This window comes from Mytilus galloprovincialis, chromosome 1, assembly GCF_965363235.1.
Source record: "Mytilus galloprovincialis chromosome 1, xbMytGall1.hap1.1, whole genome shotgun sequence".
Taxonomy (NCBI): domain Eukaryota; kingdom Metazoa; phylum Mollusca; class Bivalvia; order Mytilida; family Mytilidae; genus Mytilus; species Mytilus galloprovincialis.
Window position 1 is genome coordinate 99,732,397 of NC_134838.1, and position 14,375 is coordinate 99,746,771.

Genomic DNA, 14,375 nt, shown 5'->3' on the forward strand with positions numbered 1-14,375 from the left:
GATGTATTCCCCATTTCCATTCTCAATTCTATTTATATTCATTCTTTTTCATTTCATTGCAGGATTTTATCATCAAACTAATGTCTACAACTAAAGGAACTTTGTTTAATTTAATGTTACTTGAGAAGGACAGGAAGACAAGAATGGTTGGACTAATTCATCATATTTGTCAGACTCAAGCTTACTTTAATAAGAATTGTTAAATGGTGCTTGTTTGAAAAAATGTCATCCTAAGAGTTGTTTATTTCTTGTTTACTTTGTACATTGATTGTTGATTTTTTATTACAAACTTGATCAGTTTTTGTATTAAATATTTCATTGTGTTTTGAAGAGCAGTAGAGATTTATATTTTTTACATGTTACATGTATAGTAATCATGTTTTTTTTTTTTACCAAATATCACAAAAACTAAAAGGAGACACTAAAAATAAAAATATGAATTTCGTTCATTAATCATTGGAAAACTATGTAATACTTGATCAATTGGAAATATCCAACAAGGAATTGGCAAAGATATTCACATCTCCTCATTTAGCTTGTCAGAAAGATTTTTGTCAAATATATGTGGGAAATGAAGATAAACCCAATCACATCACTATCAAAACACTTAGTTAGTGTTGTAATGAATAATTTGATTTGGCGTATAGATATACTTTTGGAGACGTTTGGTGGTTGATAATTGTTAAAATATTTGATGAAAAAAGCGGTCAAATAACAAGAGAAGTAAGATTTTCCTCTTTATGATATAAAGTTAACAAGAGAGAAAATCACATAGGTCTGTTATTAAGAATATCTGATATGGCTGTTCGGATGACATGATGTTGTGACAATAATTTTCTGGCATCATCAATTTTACATTTCAAGATGGCTGCTACTAATGCGGTAGGGACCACCTGTAAAAGAGGTAGTAACATTTCATGTGTTGTGGTAATATATTTTTAAGAAAATCAAGAAAGTAATCAGAATCACTTTATTCATTGTAAAACTATTAGATCATTGAATTTGTTATATTAAATTTTTCCAAAATAATTGTGAAATCTTTAAACCTTGTTATGTTATCATATGCAAACACTTATTATCGTTGGACTTTTGCTTTCATCAAAATAGAAAAAAAATGTAAAAGAAATTAGAAATAAAACTGAAAATGTAGCAATATTTTCACCAGATGTTCCTATACCTTTTCCATAGATGTGGCCTTGACTATATAATCTTTGACTTGAAGAGATTTTAGGTCCTCAGACAAATCATCTGTCATGTAGATTGATTTCAATAGGTATTCCTGGCACACGTCTTTTGACAAATTTGAAAAATTCTGTGTAAAATAAAGTATTCATATTTAAAGTTGTGACAGCATAAAATTTACAACAGCTTAAAAATGGAATCTATGTCCTTCCTAAACCATGAAAAAAGGCATCTTGAAAAATAAATTTCAGTTCTCGAAAGTGCCTTAGTACAAGTACACAGTTTTTTCGTAGTGAATTTCTTTCAGACAATAAATGAAAACTTAAAAAATCCCACCTGCGCTTTCTCAATAATATTTTTACAGTGTGTTGTACTACTTTTGGGACAAATTATATCAAAATAGAAAACTTAATCTATAAATATAGACAATTTAATGTTAAGGGGTCTTGAAATCTTTTGACAGCTATAGTGCTCATTTTTAACCTTTTTTCAGCTGGACCAGCTGGACCAAATCACTTTACTTTTAAATTAAAGGCCCAAATTTTTTTACAGTGTAGTTTCACCTAAGAAAGTACCTCAGTTCTTAACCAAATTGGTCCTCTGTATCGTAAAGCACTTAAATTATGATTTGTATTTTTCATATATGCAACTTACTTGTATAATGCCAACAGCTCTGAAGAATAGTTTATTATTGCTGCAAAAGAAATTAAAATATTCTTTTATATATATAGATAAGACTGTACTCCAACATTCTAATCAATATATTGATTAATTTACAAAGAGTTCCTTAACTTATCAATATTTTTAGCTGATTTTGTTCCTTAACTAATGCTCTTCCAAACTATTGTATCAATTTTATATTCTATATTTTTTTATTTCACATAAGTACGTCCTTAAGATGCGATTTTAATACCTGACTTTCAAATCCACCATAATGTTCTGATACACTTTGCCTTTAAGAATATGAGCTCCAGTAGTGACAGCATTCAGTATCCATTTTGTTGAAAGTTCTTTATAAAGCTGGGCCCAAGATTTATAATGCTGATCACCTAATGGTTCTGTTGTAAGACTATATAAATCTACGGACACTATACAATCCAATCTATCTTGCTGAAGCTGTGTAATAAGAAATAAAAAAACATTATGAATCACACACTTAATTTCAACCTTACTTTATATAAAGTTGTTTTAGTTTTTGTCGAGCCTGCGACTTTTGTCGCAGAAAGCTTGACATAGGGATAGTGATCTGGCGGCGGCAGCAGCATTAGCTAACTTCTTAACAGCTTTAAATTTTAGAAAGTGGAAGACCTGGATGCTTCATACTTTGAATAGAGATTCCTCATGTTAGTCAGTTGGTTAGTTGCCATAATGGTAATCAAAGGGGTGTCCTAATTTTGAAAATATATTCAGTCTTAGTACCATAATTGAATTTGAAAACCCTTTCATTCAAATAAACAGCTAGTAATGACGTTTCATATCACCTTTTCTTCAGAGTTGAAACAGATACAAGCTTTTTTGCATGTTGAATTTGTTAAGATATCTGCCACTGCACAGGATTCATCTACAAAATAAAGTGTGCTCATGAATAAATAACTTCTTAAAATGAGATATATAATTATAACATGTTAAAGAGGAACCATTCCTGAACAGGGATTTTTATTTATGTCACAAGTATAATTTTACTTATATGACAATAAAGAATTAATTTAATTAAAAATGATACTAATAAAATGTTGGAATTTTCAGACAAAGTAGTCTGTAAGAGCAGAATGTTAGTCTTAGAAAGATAGCAACATATTTTAGAAAAAAAATAGTGTTATTAAATAATGCATTGGATGTTAAAGTAAAAGTATAACATATATTATAATAGATGTTCTGATTTGTAGAAGTAAAATATTAAGTTTTTTTCTTACAGTAACATTTTAAAAAATGTTAAAAATTAAATGAAGTTAACTTTGAATTTACTGGTACTACCTTTCATAAGTAATACAACCATGTCAGATTCCTTTAAACCAGGTAAAACATCACTTTGAAATTCTTCAATTGAAATCCTATAGTATTTTCCCTAGACAAAATAAAGTAATATTATACATGATGTGCAGAAATGCATTATGCATCAGTCAATGCTATGTCCAATGGAAATAACCAATACTTTCTTTTTACTCCATTCATTGTATGTGTAAGCAATGTAAGGAATAGATGATTGAAACAAATGTAAGAAAAAATTATAAGGCTCCAGTATGTGATGAATTGATGACCTTGTTAGGTCAAATTTTCTAACTTTAAGGTATATTTTAGGAACAACATAAGTATATGAATTTTCTTTTAACCCTATATCCTTGTGTAAAATATTTGTTTATAAAAGGCTTCCAAACATACATGATTCGTCCTGAACATACATGAAATATTTTGTAACTGGACGTTAAGCAACAAACAATCAATCAATAAACCAAACATACATGACAAATCCTAGGATAAGATTGAGCACCAGAAATCACCCAAAGTTTTCGGTGTGATTATTGTTGATCAATTTTATTTTCTATGTATTGTTTTGTTTATACTGTTGTTAGTCTATTTGTTGGTACTTTTTCTTTTTTGACTTTTGATTTTTTAGTTCTCCTCTTGGGTATATATTTTGTCACTAGTTGTTGAGTAACCAACAATCCATCATTTCTCATCAATTGTGTTTTCATGTTGAATTAAATAATATTTCTTTAACTTGTATTGTATTGTAGAAATTGAAATAAACTTGCACATAAATTGTTCATTTTAAACAGGGGCAGATCCAGCCATTTTAAAAAGGTGAGGTTCTCAACCAAGTATAAAGAAAGGATAAAGGAGGGGGTACCAACAGTTTGTCCCCATTCAAATTCATTGATTGTCCAAAAAAGGGGGGTTCCAACCCCCAGACCCCCTTCCCCTTCTCTGAATCTGCCACTGTGTAAAGGATTATGACTATTGACACTTTAGCATAACATTTCACAAAAATATATTGAGACATTATATTGAGTGATTAGCCATGAAAAAAATCAGTAAATCCTTTGACCAATTTTAGTCAAAAGATTTGAAGTAGAAAAATCCAAGGATCAGGTTAAGCATACAATGGAAACATAACAGTTAAAAGTTGTTACTTAGCAACATGTTAGTGTTGTCAAATGTTACCATAGGTGATAGATCTCCTTCTTGATTATTTAATAACTTGTATCCTGAATCTACAAATCCACGAATGTCACTTAATGCTGAAAATAAAATTTAAGGTATATTAGGGTGTAAGAAAATCACATTTTGCTCAAATGTTATAGCTATAATTCAATAAACAATGGATTTAAAAACAATTAAACAATTTAGAAATCAGAAACAGAAAAGTTATTTTAAGATTTGCATGCAGTTATTATGAAAATAATTAATTATAAAAAGAGAGAAAAATATGTGTTGTGTTTACCAGAAGAGGTGATTGAATTGTTTCACAGTAAACTGAAGTATCAATTAAATTAAGTTTGACTTACATGCCCCATAGGTTGGTGGACATTCTGAGGCATCAATCATACCCATTACTCCCAAACTGTCCCATCCAATGTAAGATATGCTACCTCCAGCTTTCAAACTTAATATATATATAAACAAATATTAAATTGTAGCAATTGTTGTATGATGTAAGAATAAAAAGAAATGTGAGTTTATGCAACGAGGCAGTAGAATATGACATGCAGATTTTTGTTTTGAAATTATTGACATCGGATAATTCTGTCGGATACTTGCTTTGTTATAAGCATTGTATTTATTTATCTATTAACAATTAATCATTTGAAATCCTTACACAGATACAAGATTGATTTGTACTTTAAAATTATCAATTATCAATATTTTCAAACAAAATAGAAAAAAAAAATTCTTGATGCCTATTTAAAACAGAATGAACAGGGAAACATTTAATAAGAATAAAAGATTAGATGGATGTTATTTCTTCAAAATGTACCTGTCACCAGCAAGTTGTACTAGTTTAGAGATGGATGAAGTTTCTTTATATACCACTTCACACAAATCTTGGTAAGACTTTAAATGTGCTTCTATATTACTGAAATATACATGTATGATTCTCAAAATAACATTTTATGTATTATTGTTGCATGAACTACAAGTACCTATTCATTTAAAAGTTGGCATCACATATTTTGTGGTTGCATAGTTATCCCATATTCCTTTTTTATAGTTTTAAAAATGCATATATACTAATATACCACTTTGGTGCTGCTTTACCAAAGAAGTCAAGGGCCATTTGCCCAATTATATTGGTGACAGATGAAAAACACAAATGTATTTATAGGGATTTTGTACTCCTGAACGCAAATTACACAGAAAAACTTCTCATAGAGCCACTCTGATGTCCAAGTTTAAGGCTCTTTTTCAAAAAAAAAGATTCTTTTTTTCTAATCATAATTGTTCTGAGAGGCCTTCAGTTCTGAAAGACTTCCAGCAAAATTACCAAAATTGGAACAGCATCCTTTTTGAATTCAAAGTTAAGATCGTAATTTCGTTGTGTGTCTCCTTCTAAATTTTAATAAATAATGTGTTCATTCACAAGTGATTAGCTTTTGCAGAGCTTATTCAGTATCTACTTGCCTTGGAATATTTTCAGTTGCTTTTATACACGAAACAAAAATAGTCTCCAGCAATATTTTAGTAGCTGTACCACTCTTCATCCTACTGGACCCTGTAATTTGTTCTGGCTGCAATACAATGAAGAGTTAATTGTGAAAACACAACCTTCTTACTTCAGTACTTGTGTTGTAAATTACATTATGCCATCTTACCAAACATTAGTATATATTTAGGAACCTATGTAATGTCTCCACAGGATCAAAAGTTAAAATAGATATCATTCAAAGTCGGTGCAGTCACTTAAAAAACCATTGCATACATATGAACACCCTTCTACACTTAACAAATATAATTCATCAGTCGGAAATGCTGATGTAACAACTGATATTTATTTTGAAATTATTTTATAGCTCACTCACTCAAACTGAATGTTATATTTGTTTCTTGATTCTTTTATCCAGTTCAGACAGTTGTTGGAATACTTTTTTTTGTTCAAAGAACTAGATTAACAGTCAATACTCCTGTGCAGAAGAAATATTACGAATTTCTGATTATATAACCTACCCCTACAACAGGGTTCAGTATGTAAGCTTTATGTTCTGTCACTTGGTTCTCCAAAAGTCCTACAACTACAAAAGATACCATTTGACCTAGGTATTAACAAAGATGTAGAATAGGATTGTTTTATATGATTAGTTTATTTACATCTTTCATATCATCTTCACCAAATTTTGTGCGTTGATTTGGTATTACGAGGAAAATTCGATGATCAGAGTAGTTTTGTTGCCACATTACAAGACGATACAAAAGCGTAAAATCACAGCAGAACATTAATTAAGTTTATCCATTCAACTTTTAATGATGCTTATCAAAACTATAATCATTTGTCCAAAGTACACGGATGCCCCACTCGCACTATCATTTCCATGTTCAATGGACCGTGAAATTGGAAAAAAATCTAATTTGGAATCAAAATTAGAAAGATCATACTATAGGGAACATGTGTACTAAGTTTCAAGTTGATTGGACTCCAACTTCATCAACAACAACCTTGACCAAAAACTTTAACTTGAAACTCACACTTTTATTTTCTATGTTCAGTGGACCGTGAAATTGGGGTCAAAAGTCTAATTTGGCTTTAAAATAAGAAAGATCATATCATAATGAACATGTGTACTAAGTTTCAAGTTGATTGGTCTTTGGCTTCATCAAAAACTACCTTGACCAAAAACTTTAACCTGAAGCGGGACAGACGGAAGAACGAACGGAGATGCTCTTTGCACGTTAAGAAACCTTGCAACAACTCTTTGAGGGGTCTGTAGGTGGCCTGTTGCAAGGCAAAATTTCGTTCCCTATCAAATATACCCTCATTGTCCAGTGGCAGTCCACATTTTCCCGACCATAATCCCAGATGACCTCTTATTGCAAGACCTACCTATTGTATTTGTTGTTAACTTGTTCTCGTCCTGAATATGCATGAAATATATGCCACTGGACGTTAAGCAACTAACAATCAATCAATCAATTTTAATAAATGTTTTAAACGTGGACTGGGTTTGCATCCAATTTTATTTCCATTCTAAATATGTGTTGTTGCCAAAATAAAGCTTCATTTTGTCATGCCATTCTTCCAGTTAATTTCATGACTAAACACTTATAGTACAGAAAAGTTGGGCTAATAGGTGTATAATATGAATGTACTGTCTACCTTGTAAAAATGTTTTATCCCATTTCTCGATCTTGATGTTCCTGTAAATATACAATCCACTCCTGTAGTTGAATACAAGAATTAAAGAACGGTCGGGTCAGACAAAGTAGTTTGAAATTGGGATTAAAAAGACTTAACGTTTCCTATTTGCATGTTCCATAGGGTTTTTTTTACCCATTGCATATTTTGGGACAATATGAGTACATAGTCGTTTACTTATTAATGGTCGGATTAAATGAGTCATGATTTGGGCCATGAAGTTATAATTATTAAAATTATAAGCATTCTGCGAGATCTCTTAGGTCCGAGAACACAATTATTTCGTAGTGCATTTCTTTTAGAACATAAATGAAAATTAAAAAAATCCCACCTGCGCTTTTTCAATGAAATTTTTACAGTGTGTTGTACTACATTTGGGACAAATTATATCAAAATTATAGAAAACTTCATCGGATTTAACTGGACCCAATTTTTTTTACAGTGTAGTTTCACCTCCCCCCCCCCCTACTTGCAATTTGAGGCATAAAACATGGAGAAATAAATTTGGAAGGGGTATAAAAAACATTGCCAAGTAACCCACTGTCAACACTAGGGACTATATATACAACGAAAATCAAGGGACGACAATTGTGGTCTCGGACCAGTAACCGCTGCATTGCTCGTACTCCAAACCTAAGTTTGTCAAAAAGTTGAAAAACTGAAATTAAGATGTTCTTGAATTCTCTACTAGTGTAAATTAAAAGCTTCTTTATGCCATCGACATGGTTTTTCCGTTTTAAAATTGCTGACCTTTCAGTCAGTCATTTTTACATTTCCTGAAATAAACTGTCATTCTGAAGGACATACCGATTATGACCTTTAATAATTTTATTAAATATGTTTACTTTACATGACTTGCGAGTAAAATTCTCTGAGTTATTCGTTAACTTTTCTTAATTAATTATGTAACAATGATTTTACCAAATTATTGAAAAACTCTGTTTGATGACAACTCAATTCAGGTCATGACATTACAAGTAACCTTAACCTTTGACCTATTGACCACAAAATCAATAGACAATGTTACAAACTTTCTACTCCTGTTGTAGTTCTTTCTATCAAAAACCAGAGAACTCCAGTTTATGTCAGAATACACTGTCAAACATCCAAACATACTATCCACACTGATCTGTATCCACACTTGTTCATTCTATCAAATATTTCCTTGATGATTCAACTCAATTTCAAATAAATTTGACATACCTAGCTAGGTTACACGGATTAAATCCGAGGAGTACGGGCGTAAAGATGTTTATATTTTCCATACAATAATACAACTGTCCTGCAACAAAGGGAGCAGATAGGCCACAGGTAATCCCAATAAACAACACTCGATTTCTACCTGCTGTTGCCTGAAAATTATTTATATATGTATTAAAAAGCGCAAATTAGTTATTAGTTATTTATATGTTGATGTGATAGTAACCTAATAAGCCACCGGTTAAGGAAGCAAAAACCCAGGGGTCAACACAAGATTTTCCACAAGGTTAAAGTCAAGTGAATATACAAGTTTTCAAACTCTATATAACTTGAATTTTTCGAAAAACTAAGGATTTTCTTATCCCTGAAATAGATTACCTTAGCCGTATTTGGCACAATTTTTTTTGAATTTTGGGTCCTCTTCAACTTTGTACTTGTTTGGCTTTACAACTATTTTGATCTTAGCATCACTGATGCGTCTTATGTAGACGAAACGCGCGTCTGGCGTCTTAAATTATAATTCTGGTACCTTTGATAACTATCTATAAATCATCACAGGTCTGGAAAGTAAATACGTTTAGCGGCCTATAAAGATCATCCATAACGACAAATTCCTTAAATTACAAAAAGGTTTATTATTAATGTATGTGCCTGTCCCAAGTCAGGAGCCTGTAATTCAGTGGTTGTCGTTTGTTTATGTCTCACATATTTGTTTTTTTTATCATTTTTTTTTACATGAATAAGGCCGTTAGTTTTCTTGTTTGAATTGTTTTATATTATCTTATCGGGGCCTTTTATAGCTCACTATGCGGTATGGGTTTTGCTCATTGTTGAAGGCCGTATGGTGACCTATAGTTGTTAATGTCTGTGTCATTTTGGTCTTTTGTGGATAGTTGTCTCATTGGCAATCATACCACATCTTCTTTTTTTTATATTAGTCAACAAAAGACAATCTCTGTCGAGGTTACTGTATTGTACTTTTGTTTTAAAATTAAGTAAACTATAAAGTGAGTTTGTTTAAAATTTGGAACAGAAAACAGTCAATTAGGTATTTAGAAGGTTTTGCTGAATATTTTACTTTTATCATGAAGTTGTTTTTCATTACAGTGTAAACTGTGTTTCTTGTCACAGTGTAATGCTTGTACCTCTTTCAACATTTCTATTCCACATTGCGGGTCATCCTCGGGTGCTTCTTGTGAAGTAAATAATGCTCTGAAAAAGAATTCTTGTTAATCATCAATGTCTATATAGAATATTGTGAAAAACATAACAATGGTTCCTTCGACAATATAATAATATTTGTATCCTTTGTTTTAGTCTTGGTTGATTTTTATTCTCCTTTTTCTGTACACGTATTTTCCGTATTTTGTTTTGTGCATATTTAGAAATATTAACATACTTATCTCTTCCTGCAATGAGGTATCTGAAACATTGTTCTCTTTCTGAGTTGCGAAGTACTTCGTTGAAGTTTCTCTGAAAAACATACACAGAACAAGAATGTGTCCATAGTACACGGATGCCCCACTCCCACTATCATTTTCTATGTTCAGTGGACCGTGAAATTGGGGTCAAAACTTTAATTTGGAATTAAAATTAGAAAGATCATATCATAGGGAACATGTGTACTAAGTTTCAAGTTGATGTAACTTTAACTTCATCAAAAACTACCTTGACCAAAAACTTTAAACTGAACTTTGCACTATCATTTTCTATGTTCAGTGGACCATGAAATTGGGGTCAAAACTATAATTTGGCATTAAAATTAGAAATATCATATCATGTGGAACATGTGTATTAAGTTTCAAGTTGATTGGCAGTGGCGTAGCTAGGTCATTTTTACGTGTACGCCCGAACCTTGGAGAGGGGTCCGAGGACCCCAAACGGGTCCATGTCAAACACTTGCTGGTAGTGAGTTAGAGCTAAGGAGCGAAGCCCCCGGAAGCTAACGATTAATCGAGAATGGATACCATTCCTTTCATTAAAAAATCACCAGTTGCAACATACTTTAGAATCTAAATGGTGTATTTGTTATGTTAAATTATTCATTTTATTAATTTGAAATATAATGGTTATTGGATTTAGAGAAAATGTCAAAACCAGTAACTTTAAAATATGTTTACGGGCATACGATACAGTTTCGATCCCACGATGAATTTTTTACAAAAATTTGCAAACAAGCTATTTCTCACCTAAGCAATTCAAATATGTGATTAAAAATATATCTTCATATGCTACTTTAAGAGGGGTCGAAATTTTAGATATTTACTCAAAATTTCGGTTTATTGGACAATTCTATCCTTTGGATAAACACACCTAACTTTTTTTATTTCAAAAGACAAACACAAGCGGATTTTTGTAAAAAACATTATGAAAATCTTCTTTACAAAAATCTGCTCTTAATATGTACAACAATTCTTTGGAAATAATTTATTTTTAACAAAGTTTCAGGATTTTAGGAAAAAAGCAGCATTTTTTGCGGTATGTTTATCAAATTTAAAAAAAAAATCGTTGACTTTTTCATTAAAACTGGTACAAATAATGTTCATACGTAATCAAACCTATTGCCATTTAAAAAAAAAAAGAGGGGTCCATGTACTCGTTTTCAGTGTAAATCAGTTTAAATCATACAAAACAGTCGAAAAAAGCAAAGATATGGCACAGTTTGACGTCGCGAAAATAACATTTTACGTTAGCAACGTCATTACCTCCCCTGTAACTGTATCATATGCCCTTAAAGAGTGCCGTAGGGGCACTCAACCAACAAAAACTCCTCGTCGGAGATTTTCCCCGCACAAAGTGAATCCGTTTATCAGTCCATTACAGGATTTAAACAAAAACATTTTCTTTAAATATTTTTCTTGATCTGGAATAATCTGCTAAAGTTTCATTTAATTCGATGAAATTTTGACAAAGAAATTGGGTAAAAATGTAAACCCCATGCAGACTATTATCTATTAGTACCTGTTAATTTTGTCCGTAAAACACTGGAAAATTAACTCCATATAATTTCAATATTATGCTAGCAGTCAGTTTACTCTTTTGACCATAAGCAGTTTCTGTTCAACTTCCGTTAAATTTCACAGAGGTTTGGCAAAGTTATTGTTATTTAAAAAAAAGTTGAACAACATACTGAACCTAAATATTGACGCCGCCGACGAAATCTAGGATCGCCATGTCTCGCTTTTGCGTCATAAATATGTCACTGTCCGGGTCGACAAAACTGTAAACCATAAAACGAATCTCAGCAGATAATGAATTGCTTTAAACAAATATGGAAGTGAGTATAGAACTCACAGTATAGATTCAGACTTGACAGAAAACGAACAAATATATAATATTTATGATACCATTTGGATGAAAAGTAAATTTGCATCTATTTGATCCGCAATTACAAGCCAATGAAGAAAGAATTATAAAACTGATGTGCGTGTAACAAGTTCTTTTTATTTTCTTTAGATTAAATTATTTTTTTTATCAAAATTCAAGTGTACGCCCGGGCGTTTTGACGTAAACGTAGCTACGCGCCTGATTGGACTTCAGCTTCATCAAAAACTACCTCGACCAAAAACTTTAACCGGACGGACGAACGGAGGCACAGACGGACGGACGGACGAACGGAGGCACAGACCAGAAAACATAATGCCCCTCTACTATCGTAGGCGGGGCATAAAAATGACTTATGAGTATATATAACTTGTAATGCATACAAAATTGTTCGCCAAGTGCGCAGAAATATAAATCGTCTTAATCTTTGTGAAAGAGGTGGATATTATAGAATCTGGTTGTTGTCAAAAAAGAAAAGATAAATAAACACCATACGGAAAAGAATAATCTTCAAAAAACTTCTAAATGCATACTTTCAGAGGGAAAACACTCAATTTGTAACCGTTTCATATTATTTAAATTTCAATGGTAGTTCCTTAACCCCTGTCTACAGATAAATATCATGTGGTGTCCATCAATTCCATTCATTTTTGTCGAGCCTTCGAATTTTGTCGAAAAAGCGAGACATAGCGATCCTACATTCCGTCGTTGTCGGCATCGTCGGCGGCGTCCACAAATATTCACTCTGTGGTTAACTTTTGAGTTTTTGAAATTTTAATAACTTTCTTAAACCATCCTGGATTTGTACCAAACTTGGACAGAAGATTGTTAATGGTCATAAGATAGTATCCAGAAGTAAATTTGTAAAACAAAATCTGTTTTTTCCGAATTTAATTTATAAATGGACTTAGTTTTTCTGCCAGGAAACATTACTGTACATTCACTCTGTGGCTAAAGTTTTTAAAATTTTAATAACTTTCATTGAACCAAACGTGGACAGAAGCTTGTTTATGATCATTAAATAGTATCAAGAAGTAAATTTGTAAAAATTAAAATTCCATTTTTCTGTATTTTACTTACAAATGGCCATGAAACATTACATTCACTCTGTGGTTAAAGTTTTAAAATTTTAATAACTTTCTTAAGCTATCCTGGATTTGTACCAAACTTGAACAGAAGATTGCCTATGATTAAAAGCTTAAGTATCTAGAAGGAAATTTTGTTAAAATTTTGTACCTGTTTAGCCGTATTTAACTTATAAATGGACTTTGTTTTTCTTCCAATTAACATTGTATACAGTCTGCAGTTAAGGATCTAAATCATTTACAAGATTCATAAATTATTCTGGATATTTACCAAACTTGTACATAAGCTTCTCACAATCAAAAGATAGTATATAAAGGAAATTTTTAAATATGTGTTTCCTTATTTTTGTTGAACTCGCGATTAACAACAAAAGCAGGCGAGACACTGAGTTCAGCGGAACCCTTACAAATTTTTTTCTGGAACAGACATTAGTCATTTCAAAATCTATGGTGATCTAAGACACATTTAACCAATATTGTCAAGAACTGAAATAGTCTCTTTATTTGATTAGTCAATTACAATGACAATTTTACGAGTCTACTCAATCATCTGCATATTGAAAACTTAACTGAAGCCAGTTTTGAAGTAAAGAACATAAAAGAAGAAGGTGTAGGAATTATTAATTCTAAGTTTGTACTTACAGCTATAAGAAATGCAATTCTCCCTGATGTGCCACATCCACTTAGAACTATCATACCATCCGGCTTCTGTAAATGAACATTACATATCTGTTTTATTGAACTGTTGATTGCAAAAGTGATCATTTGACCACACCGTGCTTTTAACATCTTGAAAATATTCTATATTTCAATCCTTTTGAAAACAAATGTAGCCAACTATGTAAGGTTCTTTTCGAAAGTTACATGTGAGTTTTTTCATTGCTAATATCACGGTTAGTAGTAACAAATACATTTTTGTCTTAAGTATATCAATGTACTTGTTTGATTCTATGTTTTACGAATGCATTCCTAGTCTGTGATCTATAGCTGATAAATTCTACGTAATTTGGCCTCGGATGGAGAGTTGTCCCATTGACAATTATGCAACATCTTCTTATATTAATATACCTTCATGATATCAACTGCTACTTCCGATATCTGGCGTATTGTGGATATTGTTTCTGGGTGAAATAAACCCTGAAAATTGAAAATAAAACATTGATGCAAATAGTATTCATGTAATTTAAAAGAAATCAAGAACCTTTATACAAACAGTCTACTATAACTCTATTTTATTT

The 14,375-nt window shown here is 31.5% G+C and overlaps 2 protein-coding genes across 4 annotated transcripts in view; one reads left to right on the forward strand and one right to left on the reverse strand.

The window, feature by feature from the left end:
* LOC143047139 (uncharacterized) overlaps positions 1–299 on the forward strand; it is a 74,415-nt gene extending 74,116 nt beyond the window's left edge. For both annotated transcript variants that reach the window (XM_076220092.1, XM_076220101.1), the window contains exon 41: positions 63–299. In XM_076220092.1, coding sequence (XP_076076207.1) covers positions 63–203 — 141 coding nt within the window. In that variant the 3' untranslated portion in view covers positions 204–299. The remainder of the gene's footprint in view (positions 1–62) is intronic.
* Positions 300–724: 425 nt separating this feature from the next.
* Positions 725–14,375, reverse strand: part of LOC143047153 (glucokinase regulatory protein-like) — a 59,564-nt gene continuing 45,913 nt past the window's right edge. For both annotated transcript variants that reach the window (XM_076220112.1, XM_076220119.1), the window contains exons 4-20: positions 14,206–14,274; positions 13,780–13,845; positions 10,128–10,201; positions 9,874–9,940; positions 8,732–8,880; positions 7,490–7,530; positions 6,346–6,410; positions 5,803–5,909; positions 5,159–5,257; positions 4,689–4,786; positions 4,345–4,421; positions 3,157–3,247; positions 2,664–2,743; positions 2,096–2,298; positions 1,837–1,876; positions 1,178–1,312; positions 725–893 (exon numbers count right to left, since the gene is read on the reverse strand). In XM_076220112.1, coding sequence (XP_076076227.1) covers positions 768–893; positions 1,178–1,312; positions 1,837–1,876; positions 2,096–2,298; positions 2,664–2,743; positions 3,157–3,247; positions 4,345–4,421; positions 4,689–4,786; positions 5,159–5,257; positions 5,803–5,909; positions 6,346–6,410; positions 7,490–7,530; positions 8,732–8,880; positions 9,874–9,940; positions 10,128–10,201; positions 13,780–13,845; positions 14,206–14,274 — 1,587 coding nt within the window. In that variant the 3' untranslated portion in view covers positions 725–767. The remainder of the gene's footprint in view (positions 894–1,177; positions 1,313–1,836; positions 1,877–2,095; positions 2,299–2,663; positions 2,744–3,156; positions 3,248–4,344; positions 4,422–4,688; positions 4,787–5,158; positions 5,258–5,802; positions 5,910–6,345; positions 6,411–7,489; positions 7,531–8,731; positions 8,881–9,873; positions 9,941–10,127; positions 10,202–13,779; positions 13,846–14,205; positions 14,275–14,375) is intronic.